Genomic DNA, 17,636 nt, shown 5'->3' with positions numbered 1-17,636 from the left:
ATGTAAAAATCCAAGATAAAACTGTTGGTATAACCGAACCCAGCCTCGTTCCCAAGCCTGTGAACCAACCCAGGTAATTCCGTTCCTTTTGGCAACGTTTGGTATTTTTCATGTGCGTTGTTTGGTAAATCACTTTCCAAGCAATTTTCAAAATATTGTTGCAATTTATACCATTTTTCCAGGTGTTCCCACGTGATGGAAAGTGCTAGAGATTTGGAAAGAGAATGGTTATGTTTTCAGACATTATATATGGATGGAACTACGAGGGAAAGTCCATATTCGCAAGGAATACGCGATTATTATAAGAGGAAAATTAGACCTAATCTTACAAGGTATTAAAAATAAAAATTTAATTTCATATAATTTCTAGCATTACAGGCCTTTATAGACAATTGCTCAATAGACCCTTTCTACATATAATTATGTCACAACTTTATCGTCGTCACCTTAAATGCAAAAAAAACCACACAAATAAAACAAATTTAAACAATACACAAAATCATATTTATATTTCATTCATATTACCATTGAAAAATATGTATAATTTAACATGTGGCTTTTCGTATTTTGCAGGAAGTTTTTTGGTGTTTTAATCTGTGGACAATGCTTATCTTTATTGTTATGTGCAACCGGTGTTGCTAATCAAAAACTTGTGATTGCTTGTGGTGTAAAGATTCCAGGATTCATTTCATTTTGTACCTATATCCTGCTTGCAATTGTGTTCACAACAAAACTTGCCTGGGGAACCGAAGAAGCAACAAACATTTTAAAAGAAAGATGGTGGAAATACATCTTAATTGCAATAGTTGATGTTTATGCAAACTTTTTAGTGTTCACAGCTTATGAATATACTAGTTTAACAAGTGTTCAGGTATTAACTTTGATGCCATTTTTGCTTAATTTTTAACCTGAGTTAGTTCAACAATATGGTTTTAAATTTTGCTCCAAAATAAACAAATTTATTTTCTCAGCTTTTAGATTGCCTCAGTATACCAGTTGTGGTATTTTTATCAATTGCATTTTTGAAAGCAAAGTATAGACCTGTTCACTTCTGTGGTGTTTTTGTATGTGTGGCTGGATTAGGATTTATGGTTTGGGCAGATTTTACATCCAGAACTAGCCAAGGACCTCAACCAGGTATGTAATAGAACTTTCTAATAATGGTGAGGAAGGTCTGATGCTATACAAAACTAACAAGACAACCTGCTATTTTTATAGGAAATCATCACAGTGCACTGTTAGGAGACTTCCTAGTGATTGCAGGTGCATGTTTGTATGCAGTCAGTAATATTGCTGAAGAATTTGTTGTTAAGACATCAACCATTACAGAATTCTTGGGAATGATGTCATTTTTTGCCTGCTTTTTCTCTGGGGCCAATGTGTAAGAATTTATCATATTTAATTATTATCAAAATGTAGAGTAGAGGTGCATGGTTTCCAGTGTGGTTTTGAAATTTGAAGTGAAAATGGGATGTGTTACCTATAAGATTCTGATTCTGAGGTTCCAAGTACACCAGAATATTTTTAATTGAGTACCCTTTTTCTGCACATAATTCTCTAAAATTTAGAATATTACTCAAGTGTACAGCTCTAGGTGCACACCCCCTCACACTCCCCCCAAGTAAATCTATCTCTGGTCTGCTTGCATCACAACAATCAGCTCATTTACGAAACTGCTCAAATTTATATTTTTCTCAACACAAATTATACCTCTCTCATATTATTTTAAAGTCCTACTGCAACAATATATTGTATTAAATGTATGCAATGGCTTGTCATATTTAAGACTTTTAACTGTCCAAGAGGAAAGCAAATCATTTGTTTGCATTAATCACTGCAGACATTAACATCCGAGTGGCTTAATTATATCTCTAAGCTATGAGCATTTGCCGAAATCCTAATTTGTGCTTGAAAATGTTAATGCCCTGAAAACTAAGTGTCCTTGTGTTTCTATAATAAGGAAAACTATTCTTATAAGCATAGATTAACAGACACTAAGCTAGATCATACGTTTCTTCTTTCCACAGAATTCTTTTTGAGAGGGGTAATTTGAGCCATGTCATTTGGGATCCCGAAACAAGTAGGTATTTGCTAGATTTTAGCAGTTCAGTTACTACAGCTTCCTTGAAGATATAATTGAAAAGTAACTGGTCAATTCTTTTTTCTAGTATTGTACCTAGCGCTCAGTGTGATATCTATGTTTCTGTTCTACTTCCTGATGCCTCTATTAATCTACCACAGTAGTGCAACTATGGTTAATTTGATGCTGCTCACAGCTGATTTATATTCCTTATTTGCTGGACTCTATCTATTTGATTATAAAGTAAGTTAGATCAGTCATCACGCAAGCTCAACACTTACCCCAGTTGGCGGGCACCCCGGGATTGCTCGTGGAAGGGTAGAAAGGGACCCTCCTGCCTTTTACCATCAGGGGCAGTGGGACAAAGGATACTATTTCTATTTAAAGATTACGTCTTGCTGAAACCAGGGATTGCATGTTTAACAAAGTCAAAGAGAACACGGGATAAGACTAAATATAACTGTCGATGTTCAGAAAACACTCGCTAGTATGCGTCAATATAGTCAGTGGTGTGGCTAGAACGATAATTGGAGGGAGAGGGTAGGCGTGTGTGTTTATTTATATATTCAGTTCTGCCGGAAGGATTTTGCGCTTACAATGGAAATCCGTCGAGCAGAACTAAATATATGAATAAAACCCCTCCAAATTATCGTCCTAATTAACGTCACTGAATACAATAACTCCCTTTCATTACAATCTACTTCTTGTCTTAAAATCGTTCCGGCGTCTCTGCCTGTTAAACAATTTATTCCCATTTGAGTAATTTGACGAACTTGATGAGACTATAAGATCCATTCCAAGCAACTTCACCAATTTCATTTATCTTCGCCATCAGGAAACGTAATTCCCAACAAATTAGCGTAGTTATCATAGGTAAAAAATGTCGTATTTCTCCCTAGTTCTCCAATCTCTACATCTGGTCATTTGTTATCATTCTGTTGGGTGTCGTCATCTTCAAAGTATTCCCCACCCCATCCAGGGTGGATGCCCCGACCTCGGAGGGTGAGGGGACGAGCATATCCAGCGATAGTGAGGGAGACGAGGATTCTTCGACAGAACATCTTATCCAATGACATACAACGGCGATAACTGGTATGTGAATTTGCTTCTCTTTCATTTTTAAAATGAGTTCGTTTTTGTTGTTCATTTGGAAGCGATCTGAAATTTCCGCCTTTCGTTTACAAGAGAGACAAGAAAACGAATGCATTTGCATGAGATTCTCTAGCGGAACAAATTTGAGCGTTTACATTCGGAATTTTGACTGCGATTTTAGATGCAATTTTCGTCTTTTGAAAGATGCGAACTAGTGGGCAAGTTACTGATAGTCGAATAAAAGGGGACTCGTACATCAAAGCATTAACTGTTCACTTGTTCGCATTTATTAAAAGAAGAAAAATCAGCACAAATTGAACGCGAACGTTTAGTTCACTTTTAGGCATTTTTCACCGGTTCCAAAGAGAGTTTGCTTACTGCTTGATTACGCGCTAATTGCTTGCGGTTAGTCCGTAAACTATCTTTCTATAGCGATCGTAAAATGTGTTGGGGTTAGGACAACTTCATTTCCAAAGCAACTCTGTAATACAGACATGAATAAGGGGATCATTAGAATGCAGTAAACTATTCAAAACCAGTTTCTCTCTAATGCCTAAGAAACATATGCCAAGCGCACTCTTTGTCGAAATGTCAGAACATGCAAGGTACAGAACAGATGCCCACATTCTCTAAAGGGTAAAACAACGATATTCTAAGTGGTTAAAAACTGCAAGTAATAGAAACTCCATCACAAAGAATTCTGGCCATGCGGTCTTTTTCAAAATCTTTCTTCCTCAGCTGCATCGTCTAGTTTCAATTGAGTTTTAATTGACTCTCAATTAACCGAACGATATTCCAAGGACAATTTTTTATCTTCAATCAATAGCAGTTCCTAAATCTATGAGAGCATTGGCACTGCTCCACTCATATCGCTAATCCCTAAATGGTACCTAAAACTGTTGAAAATATTTTAAGTATCACTTAAGGCGTTTATCTGATTTCGAAATCTCGTATGGACGTAAAGCGCAGCTTGCGAAAAACGCCATTGAGTTTTAACGAGTAAAGAAATGAATAAAGTATACAGCATATCAAGCATTCTTCTCATCACATAGATTACTTTTAGAATGTGGTTGCCATATGGTGTAGGAAAAGAACAAAAAAATTGGTCTCATCTTATTATGAATTATACATATTGAGCCATTGGATTGAACAGCTATAGGATAGTTTGCATGGAATTTTCGATTTGCATGCAAACTATAAACTGTGGTATCAGCATGAATTTTGCTATAGAAAAATATTCTAGCGCTCATGCAAGAAATAATATCTCCCATTCTTAAAGTGTACGTCTCATTACTGTTATCTATGTAACATCTTGTTTATATGTACGAAGCATGTTTAAGATTGCAGCTATACACCAATTCCACACACTATGAAATATTTGCATTACGTTCTTGATTAGGCAAAGGCTTGCTCGCACAGACATGCAGTGTTGAAAGAATCGTAGCTTCACAACTTTAATATTAATTTCAACTGCGTTGAACAGTATTCATTAGAGCTTTCACGAAGATATGAAGTTCCCAAATGAGTGTTGATTATGAAAGCGCGCGAAGAATTTATGTATAAAATGCGGAACATAAGTGGTAGCTACGTTAAGTGAAAACGCGTGTTGTGAGCTATATATGCGATCGTGGGTAGAGAATAACCCACAATGGTATACTCCTGACTGCTTATATGGAAAGATCCATCTTTGAATGTTTAATCTATATGCATGCGTCAAGTTAAGATTCACGGCATCAGTTTCATATAGGAGCATTCGTCATACATTCGTCATCGACGCATTTGATTCACATATGCAGAGAAACGCATAATTTTGTATTTAGAATTACTCGGCGCGTGAAAGCGACTGAATATGATTGAGTTTCATAGGAGCAGAATCCTCGAATAACTTCGCATCAATTGTGGTAATAATCAACTGCCTAAAATAGACAAAATTTCGACGTAAGCGCCCGGCCGTCGTCGCGGTATAGAGTTAGGGTTGCATGCGCTATTATTTTTAGACCTTTTATATAATAAACTAACTATCTTGCCAGGGCATAAAGTGAAGTCTAAGGATTGGCAAGGAAATGCCTTTAATTCAAATATATAATGGCTTTAGAGAAAGTGGAATATCAGTATTAATATTGCGTCTAAAACTTGTTAATATTGTCACGTTTGCCTGCTTGCGATAACGAGAAATTGTAGTTTTTCAAGACTTTTTACCCGGGATCGCTCCATTACTGAAATGTGCTCCTCGATTACACTATACCTGATTGCTGATATCGGGGCCGGATCAAATTTTGTAGGTATTGAAAGGCTGCGAATATGTTCAGTGTCATACTGGGACATAGACCTAGAGATGAACAGCGAGTGCAGGTATATATGTATACCAAATCTGTCAAACCGTTAAGTACATGCAACTAAATATGATCGTGATGTCGTTACCAGCAAATCTGTTGTCAGTGTATTTATTTCGGGTCGTATAAACGCCAGAGTCTGAGGTATAGAATCATGAGGTATATTCGTATAGTCCTGTTTGGATACACTGCCTTTTGAGATTAACAAAAAACAATGGTTATATGTTAGCAGGGTTTTTAATAACCGGAGACTACTTAACTGGCATAGTGCCTATCTCTTTGGCCTTTCCAGATAAATTGCTATTGTATACACTCCATGGAATTTGGCGAGCTTTTCCGCATTTATTTCCCTTGTGTTTATACAACGGACTATTACGATTAAAATGGATGTTATTTTAGAAGTTTATAACACTGTGCAAAAAAAACACAGCCAAGATTATATTAATAACGGATGCTTCGTTTTATTTCCATAATCTGGGTTATTGCTGTATTTAACAGATTTCACACACTGAAATACTAAGTTTAATTACATTAAATAATTTTTTAATTGTTTTCTTCCGTTTGAGTGGAATATTCCCTTATACACACTTCCTTTCTAATTTGTTTTTACAAGAAGGAAAATTCTCGCGTTTTTTTGCCTCGGATAAACAGATTTGTGTAATTATGTTTACTTAAGCTTATTCGGAAATTTTAAATCAAATTAGCATAAACCACGTCGTGTTGCGCAATGCTTTGTGGCTTGTTATGTCTGGGTCTCTATGGTGACGAAGAGGTTCTTCTATATACAAATACGGAAAAATAAGACGAAAACAAACTGGTATGTGCATGATGTTGTTTTAGTAAAACAACATGCAGTTTTTGAAGAAAAACATCGTGATACTCAAGTGATTTATATTGAGTGCCGGGCAGCCAATTAAATGATTGCAAAATGGCCTTTATACTATAGGAAATAGGTATTTAGTATTTTTAAGGGTCTCTGTTACTGCCGCCGGAAACTCTATATCATGAGCGCAGGTTTAAACTTCAACTCAGGGCAAACCACTGTAGTAAGTTCCTACTTTTATGATTGTATAGGAAGTGATCGCAAGTTGATTTGGAAAAACATAATTAATATAGATTGGAATTCAGTTATAGATTGGAATTCCATTTTAATACTTGAACTATGGGAATTAGAATGAATGCCAAGAGAAGAACTAATTTCTAATGCTGTTTTAAAAGAGAGTTTGCGACGCACTATGCCTATTAAACCGTTCGTACATTTCAAGAAAATTAAGAAATCGGCGTATAGGCTTCTTTTACCAGAGTTATAGTATATTTGGGCTGTTTTTTCACGATATATTTGTAGTGCAGTGTAACTTTACTGACTTAGGGTTCGTCTACTTTAATGAGGGTCAAGTGTTAGTTTAAATGAGAAAAATAAGTAAGAATTTTGTTGAAGTGGCTCGGATTTTTTACGCCGTTCTCAGGGATGGTGTAAAATTAAAAATAGTTTCCCAGTCGGAGAGACATTGTTGTGTTGCCGCGCCAAATGGCATTCAGGGTGGTTGGAAGTAAAAACATACTAAACTGTGTCTGAAATATCTAGGGCTAGGGGGGGATACTAGAGTGTACTAGGCTGCTAGCTAGCATTGGTAGCAACAGTCGATATATACTCACTCATTTGGACAATCATAAACTGCGATGATCAAATTGTTCAAATAGGTTTCTATGGGCAGGTTTCGAAAGTGATATACTGAAATAAAATACCGAGTTAAAATATGTAGAATGTAGTGAATATTAGACAAAACAAGCTTGTATTAGCTGTAAGAATCAGCACCCAGTCAGATTGTGAATTACCGTAATGATCTACTACCTCCGTTGAGAAAAAGCGAAATTGTAATATTGAATACTACAGATTAGACATGCAGGCTACTATAAAATACAACAGTCAACACCCAGCCTTGCTAGTTGTGCTGCAATGATCAACTATACATCTGATAAGTGCAGAGGATTCCCGCTTTGCTTTGAGGAAAGGTGAATATTGCATGAAGATTGTTTGAAGATTCGTTTTTCTGCCATAAAATGAATATATATCTGCATGCAGATGAAAAGTGCATGGTGTTTGTTTAAAGTGCATATCATATAAGCGCATGCATTAGCGTCGAAATATTGATTTATGAAACAGCGAAAGGGTTCATTTCAAGCGCTGTTACAATGTTACGTCCGTGAAAAGAAATTCCCAAATATGAACTGCATTTGAAGGCCTAATCTGGAGAATATCTGATTCAAGCAATTTGTGATCGGGCGCGCGTTATTAATTAGAACATAATCGTCGCTTCCGAGTGACAATGCTTATCTTACTCGTTGTCACATTGTGATGTATTGCCAAATAAAAGTGTCATAGGGACAAACAAGATAGTAATCAGAACACGCGCAACGCAACCGTATGTTAATTGCACCTATATTAAGATATTTGCGTGCAATGCTGACGCACGTTCCCCCATGCAAAAGCGACTATAGGGCCGCGCGCAAATGCTGGTCACCGTATAGCACACATGCGCAGTTTATAGCAACGAACGGTATATTTCTGGAAGAGAACTGGTGGTCATGCATCTATTACTCAAGGTGCAACACTTTGGTTGGAAACTTGCTTATCTTTGAATCGTTCAAAAGTGCTCTCATGAGTTTAAATTTTTCTACTAAGTGTACTTGCGATGCTCTTTATATAAGTAACCATTTATCACGCTCTGACAATTGTAAGTTTTCCACAAAGCTGAACTATATAGATAGATAGCTGGAACGTGTACGAAACATAAGACCTTTGCAGATATGATGAAAATGGAACCTTAAAAGGTGTGCATAGCTTTAGGTTTTGTTTCCCTTGAAAAACATGTTTATTTATTTACAAGCTAAACGTAAGTGCGTGACGAGGCGACTAAAGACTAGCAAATGCTGTTTTCATTGGGCTCATCCTTTCTTAAATATAATGCCCAAAATTTAAAAATTAAAATAACTAAACTTGTACAGAAACTGTGTAAGATTCACCGTGTGATTCTTCGAGTAATATCGCAACATAAGGATAAATTTGATATCCAAAAACCCTGGAGGCAATATCGCTGTATTTTATTAGCGTGATGTCTGGGGATGGAGTTACAAAATCTTTACACAATTTGTCTTGCAAATTGTCGTTAATCAGTAGATAATATTGTTGTCACGATTGCATAAAGGATACTGTATCCAATTCGTTTGCTACAAGCGAGAACCATATCCCCATTTTGTATAAGTGGTAAATGATAGTCATAACTCATGCATGTAGGCGTTTTGTGAAATTGATTTATTTCCATTTGCTTACCCAGTCATAACATACTTGCAATAGTGCATTCATGATGGAGCAACCCCGCAATTAACAGTATTTCTAATTGGGTATGTCTATAACAAGATAACTGAATCACATGAATTAAAATTGGCCTGAATCATAACACTATTCAATTACCTTGAACATTCTACAGCTGATAAAACACGATTCAGTTTAATTGTTAACCTTTCTTTCCCGATTTCGCGTTAAACTTGGATATGTCTAATGTTGCCTACAAAACGCGTTATATGCAAATGAGCGAAAAAAATTCCTCCGTCCATTGATCGCCTAAAACATTGACAACGTAAGACAATGAAAAATTCTTATCTCTCAAATAGGAAAATTTAGAACATTAAAACAACAGTCATAGAAAAACATGCATATATATCTTCCTGCCTTTCTGTTATGAGTCCCACATAATATCACTTGCATAACTTTATATTTTTGTATGATTTTATATGACTTTGTAGTGAATACTCGAATGGTTTCATTCAAAAGGTGTTTCTAGATAATCCCAAAAAAGGCAATGCTTTTTAATAATATTATTTTGCATGTTAAAGTTCAAATATTCCAAAAGATATTGTACTTTAGGTATTAGTTTTTTCTGTCCATAAATAAGCTTAATTTTCGTTGTAATTAGAATCATACGATATCTATTAGGACGTGATGTGATTGAGGATCAGAATGATGCAAAAAATGTCCTTTGTCTACGAACCGCCGCAAAAAAACAAAAAATGACAACATCGCGAATAGAAACGCGGAAAAAGTAGCCTTTTTCAAAGTGCTGCAGAGATGGATCCGTTAGTTCAATATCTCCACCCAAGTTAGTGGGATAAATGGCGTCTTTCCAGCATAGGAATCTCACATGTGTTGGCCAGTAACCGATAACATCTTGGTAATAATTTAACGAGCAGCCAGAATGCAGAACATAGAACAGCCTATACCTGTGATTCTTCAAAAAGAGACGTTTTTGTGATAAGAAACATATAAAGAGCAACGTCAGCAGGAGAATGCCTCAGTGTAACATATTTCAATTTTTTTTACAAAAAATGACATGAAAAGTGATTGTCTTATTTGGGACAGTTCCACAAATTCTGTTTTTAGCCCTAGCACATCCTAAGTCATGACTAGCTACACGCTTTCGTTTTTTCCCAATATTTTAAGTGACGATCTCATACAGATAAAAAATGCTTATAGTTGGCAGTCATAACCATTTAACATTCCCTTAAGATTATCACCATTCCTCATTTAACTGTGTTCCTGGGTTTTTTCAAAAGTTCCACCAGACCTGTGTTCAAAAATTCAACGCTTATTCCTTGTGTAGTCTTCTGCCTTATTCCGTATAGATATTATCAGTCAAAAGTAGTTTAAAATAAACGCCCGCATGCGAGACTGTCCGACAGGTTCTGTTTATTTTGAAATGGATCGAAAGGACCCGATCATGGACAACATATATTTATAAAAAGCGTGCAAGGCTATTTTAAGAAAGTATTAGCGAAGCCGCCATCAACTCCTTGTATGGTAGGTAAAAAAACAAGACATCTTTGTCATTTGACGACCTGGTGCGGAGTTTAAGGGTTATAAAAGTGACGCGAGTTCAGCGTCTTGTTCAAAACAGTTCGAACAGCGAGCAGGAGAACATTGAAAAAGTTTAACTACAAGCAAAGCAAGTGACATACACAATGAAACCGAGTGTTCTGATAGCCTGGGCACTAGTGCTGGCGACGATTCTTTTCGTATGTGAACAGCCTGTGGAAAGTGCGCCACAAATGAAGGGGCTAAAAAGAGCTAAACGAGGTACCACAGCCACGACGAAGGCACAGAGATGCACCTTCAGATGGAAGTGTACTAAAAAGAACCAAAAAAAAAAGGTAAGAGAGTTTATTCATTTTGGAAGTCATCTATCTATCGCTTGCTTTTGCATCCTGAGATTTGCATTCTGCTGAGGAGCTTAGCTTTTTTCTTAATTCGCGAGTTTTTATCGTATGCCGGAAACCCTGCATGCTTTTATCGTCGTAATGATGTCGTAAACGTTGTAGACCATTAAACTGCCTGGGATATCGTGGAGTTTAGCGCTGCTCAACAAGCTAAATGATTTCGTACCGGAAAGTTTCGGACAGAACGCCGAACATAATACCAGCACAACGATTCTCAAAACTAACCGTTGAATGGTTTTGAGGTTGCCGTGGACAGAGTATTGCAGCTTATTTTGTGCTTATCCCCAATGTCTGACCTCTTTAGCCCGAGAAGCAATTCAGAGCGTGTTTTGAACGCACACGATAATCCCGTGGCTATGTCTAAATTGACTGAAAAAAAATAAACCATGAAAAGTCGCATGAGCGAAGATCAGAGCGTATACAACACATAGTTGAAATTACTTGTACTTGTTGAAAGCCCTTTATAAGCTGTGATGTTCAAGCAGCGAAAATGCGTGCTATTTCTTACAACTTTACAACCGTGAGGCAGGCAAAACGTGATGGTTTAGCATTGAGACAACTTGTAAAGCTTGTAGTATACATATATAGTGGCAATGTTCAGCAGTTTAGAATTAGAATTGGAATTTTATACTTAATATGCATATTTCCGTTTCAGAGCAATGCCCCAGCAGGCCAAGGCATGGACAGACAAGATAGAAAAATTCGAAAGCTGAGGAAGTTTGTGAAGCGAGTACTGCTCAACCTTTAAGAAGAAACGAGTTTGGGTTTCGTCTCCGTGTGCAGAGGCTGATATAGAGTAGAAATTGACGACATCAAAATTGTTTGAACAGGGGGACTCCTCTACTTGTCAGAAAAACATTTCGTCTTAATGATTGCCATCAGACCACAAAAGCGGGGACGTTAATGAATGAAGGAGAAAATCTTATTTAAGAACAATCCAATCTATTATTAGTGTACATATTGTAAGAAAACGCATTAGTTGATAATATTTAGACAACATACTGTAATTATTTGAACGCAATTATATCTATAAAACGCAAACGCAAAATAAAAGTATAGTTTAAAAAAGAAAATTGTTGTGTCAGGTGTTTCATTTGAGCAGCATCAGTTTCACCTTTTTTTGAGACCTTTGAGGTCTTCTGAAAATTCCGGCACGCAAGTTTTGTTGTGGAGCATTGCAGTTTGTTTTGTCTATAGTCTGTCTCGGGCCCTCTCACACAGTATCATATGAGATTCAGCCCGTGAAGATATCTTCAGTTGTTTGCTTACTGATATTTATATGTTTTGCTCATGAACACTGCAGCGTTTCAATTCCGTATATCTATAATAGTTACTCTTACCAATGTTTTACTCATGCAGTGTTTAATTAACTTTTAACTTTCGTCAATGTTCGGGTTTGCCCATACATTTCATTACTGCTAGACTGAGTACTTAAAGTTGTTTGTTATCACAAGGCTGACTAGTCTACAATGCTTATCGCTTTGCAATCTTTTATTTAATGTTTCCTTGCAATCTTTCTTAATGCCATGCAATGATAATATCTAGGAAAATGGATGCGCAACATTTAGAGCTAGCTAGACCATCAGGCATGCAGATAGTACACTTTTGTGAGACCACTGCAGCACTCTATCAGTTGGAAAAAAACATCTGCCATCAGAGCTTTCCCAAAACCGATGCAATAATGATGGTCAACACGAGACACTGGGGGATAGCTTTGTTGACCAATTAACTGACAGTACCCGACTAGTGGAAGAAGTGGAAATGTGTTGATGGAATTGGTAGAGTAATAAACTATACTAAGTGGAGCTGCTTGGTTGCGTGCATTCCCATACATCTGCTGGTGCGTGGGTTCACCCACTTACTGATCATTAATTATCCAGCTAGGCTGCATCTAGCGTACATTCCGCATTTTTTGATTGGGTAGAAATGCATCATAATGAGACATAGACGATGGACTCGAGCGAGGTTAGGCGCGCGTTTCTGAACGACAAAACACTATACGATGGGAAATTCACACTGTAAGGCTAAAAAGGGCTTCTTGGCATCTTGCGTTTAGTTTAGGAACGATGTCTTTGACGAGCGTCGCAAGATAAGATAGTATTCAACAAAAAAAAAGTTGGCAATCCTAACTCGAAAACTCTCTTGTAAAACGCTAGGATTGAACTCTCTGTATGACCCTAACCTCCTCCGCGTTGCAATAGGGGCATGATCAGGCAGGGGTTTGGGAGAAGGAAACGACTCTTGTGATTCTTCTTCTCGACTTCATCGACGGAACTTTGATTCCCGTCTACCTTTGATCGACAGGTCGTTCGAAATCATGCATTCTGACGTGAGCGTCTTTAAATGGGGTGCATTTCAGTGAGGTTTTTGCTGTTTATAGAACATAGCTGCGTAGATTAGGGAAACAGATATATCTGACTGAGTGCTCGATTGTTATCGAAAGATCGCCTTTAGATTAATGCTGGATGTGTGTATATTTAAACAACATTGCATGCACAATAAAGATACTCTGTAAATGTTTATGCAAAGATTTCAATATTCTTAATCTCTTTCCTTTTTTTTATATCAAACGATAATGTTCAGTTCTATGGGACTTGAACTTCTAACCTCGAAATTTGGGTGCAGTTACCTAGGAGTTGATTGCAATTTGTCAATAGGTTCATTCGTAACTCAGCAACACTCCGGCGTTTCAACGCAACCTGTGAGAATGATTCCTGACTCACCCTTTATTCACGTGAGATTTGGTTCAATATTCAGCGTATTAATAACTGCAGGTTAAGGTCTGTTCACACGCTCCAATTTTGTCAGGTGCAATCGACTTTCAATTGATGTTTTATCGTCTGTTGACTTGCAAGGTACATTATGAGTAACATATCAAGCAAAGCCAGCGAAGTACTGCTTTGTCAGCGACTACATTCCATACGTCAGAAGTGAATTGGATCAGACAAAATTGGATCGTGTGAACAGACGTTAAAACTCAGGAAAGTTTTGCCCTTCAGAGGCGGTGATGATATGTGCCAAGGAAAGAATGTTAGGAAGTTTGCATTAATGCATGGCAAATGTCGTCAAAGTAAATCTAAGCTTCCTTTAATCAGAGAAAACTTTGCTATTAATAACGAGAAAGAAAACATGCGCAATTTAGTGTGGATTTAGACCACCATGTTTGAGAAGAAACCGCAAATAAAAGAGCCGTTACATATTTCTAAAAGTGAAGCATGACGTGGTACCATTATGTCTTATTACCACACCGGACCATGAGGTTCAAACGTGAGGCACGCTTGTCTCGTATGCATGCATATATGAATCGAAATCTTTTCTTTTGCCCTTCGTGTGTGGGTATGCGTAAGCTGGGGATTCTTCGCAAAACTTCAGTTCACGCGCAGTTGAGCAGTGCGCGCACGTAAATGAGATTAGCAATCGGTTAAAATCCTTTATCGTGTTTGATTGCAGTCTGTGATTTAAACGTAATCCGGATAGAGCAGACAAAGGTGAAGAAATATTGATCATTGATTGCCATTGTCCTTACAACATAAGAGAGGAAATCATAGACATAAACCATACCTTCATAATATTAGTCCTGAGAACTAATAGGGCCTGGTATGCCGTAGTTTCCTTTGCAAGATCTTTCGCCCGTAAGAATCCGTCTTAATAGCCGGGGGTGTATAATATAGTTTTTTTGGCTTGAATCAACCCCACCCCCTGTCCCAAAGCATGTCGAAGCGTGTCGAAAGCACGATATAAGTAGATGCTGTTAGCTGGAGTGTTCTAGAGAAGGGGTATGCTGTTCTTAATCTAAGTTTCCTGAAATGCTATTCCTAGATTTTGTGGGAATGTTTAGTCAGGGAAAATTCGAGAATTTTGTATCTTGGTGATAATGTGTGATTAACACGTGAGAAGGGGGGCGGCGATAATTATACACTTGTCCAAGTTTTTTTCCATCGAGGAGAGTGTGCGTATAGCAAATCTTTCATCGTTTACTATATGATTTACCAGGATTCATGATTTATTTATATGATTTACCAGGGCTTAGTATATGATTTGTAGACATCATTAAACCGTGGTGCTTTCTTTATACCTTCTTAATACAGATATTTATTTTTCTAGACGAGACAGCCAAGTTTTATGCTACCAAGTTGGTTAACAATCTTCGCAGAACCTGGTCTCGAGTGATGGTCGTAAGTTCTATATCAACTTAACGTAAGGTATGGACATGATTCAGGGAATCGTTTGGCCGCTTGAAACGTCATCCATAAACCACACGAGTTTCTTGTGTATATCGTTAACTAAGCAATCATCCTGGATTAATTTTGAAGTCGCGGACATCACGCGAGATACTTTTATTTTGCACATAATCGCGAATGGTTCCTATGGAAATAACATACACTTTCCACTATCTGATGAGTTGGGGTCATCGAAGGAATTGTGCCTTTCTATGAGGTCATTTAAAGGGGATTTCATGCACAACGTTACATAAACCTGTTTTTATCGATTACTGCACTCTGCGCTAGCTGGAGCCGCACCTGGCTTAATTCCATCGCGCATGTCAGTTATTAACACGAACTCTTTTTAACGAATGTCCTGTCCTATTTTTTATGAGATAACATGAAAACTCAGACACAGAAATGAATTGAACGTAATACCATGTGAAAATTCATGTGGAAACTCCTGGATATCTTTCGAAAAATATTTCATTCTGTTACGATATTTGTCATCAAGTAGCGACTGTCATTACCGAACACTTTGATGAACTTTCAAACGACTTCGTAATGAGTAAAAAAAAACTGGAAACGATTAAACACAGGAAAATAAAGATCTATACTGTTACTATAGTTCCAGAATCTCTGCCTCTTGCCAGATCTTGGCTGATAATCACGACACGGTCAAAGCAACACAAGTAAACACGCATTTTATAGTTTTATTATACTCCTGATAAATAAAATGATGATAAAATATTTTATATTTTATTTTCACATAATTAATATAGCCCATACGTCAGTGCTCTCATATGGGCAATTTCAAAGCGAAGACATGCATGTTTAGCAAAATTAGCCTTTCGTGTTAGATAGCTCGTGTTATTTAAAATTAGTTTTTTTGCTTGTCTAAAAAATAGGATCCCAAACCATTCATCTGAATCATCTGTTATCTTGGGCCTGAGAATCAACGTCGGTTGGGGGGCACTTAACTTTAAGCGCGCCTTTTTTACCGAAAAAAGAGCACGCATATTCAATTCATGAAAAAAATTCTCAAGTGGCAGCTCTTATTGCGTAAGTGCTCGAAAAAAGACGACGTGCTGGTTAAGAATGCGAGATTTTAAAGAGGAGCTGAGTTGTAAGACGTGCAGCCTTGCAGGTGAGACAGGTGTAATTATAATCGAAAATTCTTGGAGGAAAATATCTCTCTGCCACTCTCTTCATTGTCGATGTTTCTCAATATTATATAGAGTGTCATTATTTACGGAAGTGCTCGTTTTTTTACCATAATGATGTATCTGAATTGGATAAGACCAAAACGGTTACCTTCGCATTCCTGATAGATGTTTTTAAAATGGCTTAAGCATTCCTTCGTATGAAACAGGCTACGCGAGAGTTTTGCCAAGATTTCTTTCCCAAACAAAGCTTTAGCACTTCGTAATTTTTTCCAGTAAGGCCAGACAAAACAGCGACAGCTGCATATCGTAATGTTGATCGACAAAAGCCTAAAAATAGGATCATAATGTCATCTGTCCCGAAGCTCTCCTTCTTCAACATCATTTGCATGCCTCGCTCTTTTTAACTAGAATTTAATTAAACTCAACGCGTAAAATCTCGATTTCACAGAGATTGTGGTAATTGGTAGGCAGAAAAAAATTCCCTCAGGATACCTCCTATCTAGAAGACTAATGTATTTCGTCTATTCTTTATTAATTGATTTGTTCAAAATTTGTCTAGCAATACTTATGATGTACTTGAAAATATTCAAGATATACTTAACTTAAGTGAAACTAGCTTTAGTGTACAGTCAGATGGTTGAGTAGTTTTGATAAATGCTGAAGTCAATATCAGATCTTATGCAATACCATTTTATAAATATCTTTTGGCATTCACATGTAATCCGTGAGGTATATCCGCGTTCATAAATCATGCTAAAGAGGAGTTGTTTGAAACAGAGATTCGAGTCTATCTTGAGGAATTTTGTTAAAGTGGTTTTCCATATTGAATTATTTTTACAGTAGCTACATTATGACCATGTTTGGAACCATTGTTCATCGTAAGACCAAACAGAGATTGTTGAGAACACTGATTCATAGCTTATTAACCTCGTTCTAATCAGCTCAGAATTGCATCTCAACCAGTCGTTTTAGTCCGGCTAAGCAAATTTTGTTATAATAAGTATCTATTCGTTCCATATTTGATTGTTTTCACAATGTTAATGAAAACCAAAATATCAGCATGGCAGGACTGAATCGTCAGGCTTGCGGCCTACACTGCATGCATGTGCTACAAATTAACATTAATTCAGTTCGGCTTATGCCAGATATCTTATAAACAAACGTATCTACCGCGTCTAAACATGGACTTACAGTGCTTTAGCTTTTTTGGTGCATAGCAGAAACGCCCTTCCCAAACAAGCCTCGATATAATTCAATAAGATGGTAATTTAATAACTAGTTAACCATGCATACGTCGGCCTGTTTGATAATGTTGAAAAACAGGAAATCGTGGTTATATTAAAATTAAAATTAGTACATCTTTTTATCGTCATAGCTATTAGCAAATATTGGGAATTTATGCGGCAAGTTTTATTCCGAAAATAGTTATGATGATCAGTTTATTAAAAGCAACAGAAAGTGAATTACACAGCAACAATGTTCATTCTAATTA

At 37.0% G+C, this 17,636-nt stretch overlaps 1 protein-coding gene across 1 annotated transcript; it reads left to right on the top strand.

Moving 5' to 3' along the window:
- The first annotated feature begins 144 nt into the window (after positions 1-144).
- On the top strand, positions 145-17,607 carry LOC114532118 (solute carrier family 35 member F2-like). The gene is made up of 8 exons (XM_028553699.1): positions 145-332; positions 574-871; positions 972-1,137; positions 1,219-1,381; positions 2,028-2,080; positions 2,169-2,323; positions 2,980-3,172; positions 14,881-17,607. The coding sequence occupies exons 1-7, from the start codon at positions 196-198 to the stop codon at positions 3,151-3,153; spliced, it is 1,146 nt and encodes a 381-aa protein (XP_028409500.1). The 5' UTR covers positions 145-195; the 3' UTR covers positions 3,154-3,172; positions 14,881-17,607.
- The last annotated feature ends 29 nt before the right edge of the window (positions 17,608-17,636 follow it).

The sequence above is a fragment of the Dendronephthya gigantea genome, unplaced genomic scaffold (assembly GCF_004324835.1).
Source record: "Dendronephthya gigantea isolate DGI-Jeju-01 unplaced genomic scaffold, DenGig_1.0 000002F, whole genome shotgun sequence".
NCBI lineage: Eukaryota > Metazoa > Cnidaria > Anthozoa > Malacalcyonacea > Nephtheidae > Dendronephthya > Dendronephthya gigantea.
The sequence above is the reverse complement of the archived record's forward strand: the minus strand, read 5'-3'. Positions and strand labels throughout refer to the sequence as shown.

Coding starts and splice junctions, on each gene's coding strand:
- LOC114532118 (XM_028553699.1), top strand. CDS start 196: ATGGAAAGTGCTAGAGATTTGGAAAGAGAATGGTTATGTTTTCAGACA. Junction 1,138..1,218: donor TAGCCAAGGACCTCAACCAG/GTATGTAATAGA, acceptor CTATTTTTATAG/GAAATCATCACAGTGCACTG. Junction 2,324..2,979: donor TCTATCTATTTGATTATAAA/GTAAGTTAGATC, acceptor ATTTCTCCCTAG/TTCTCCAATCTCTACATCTG.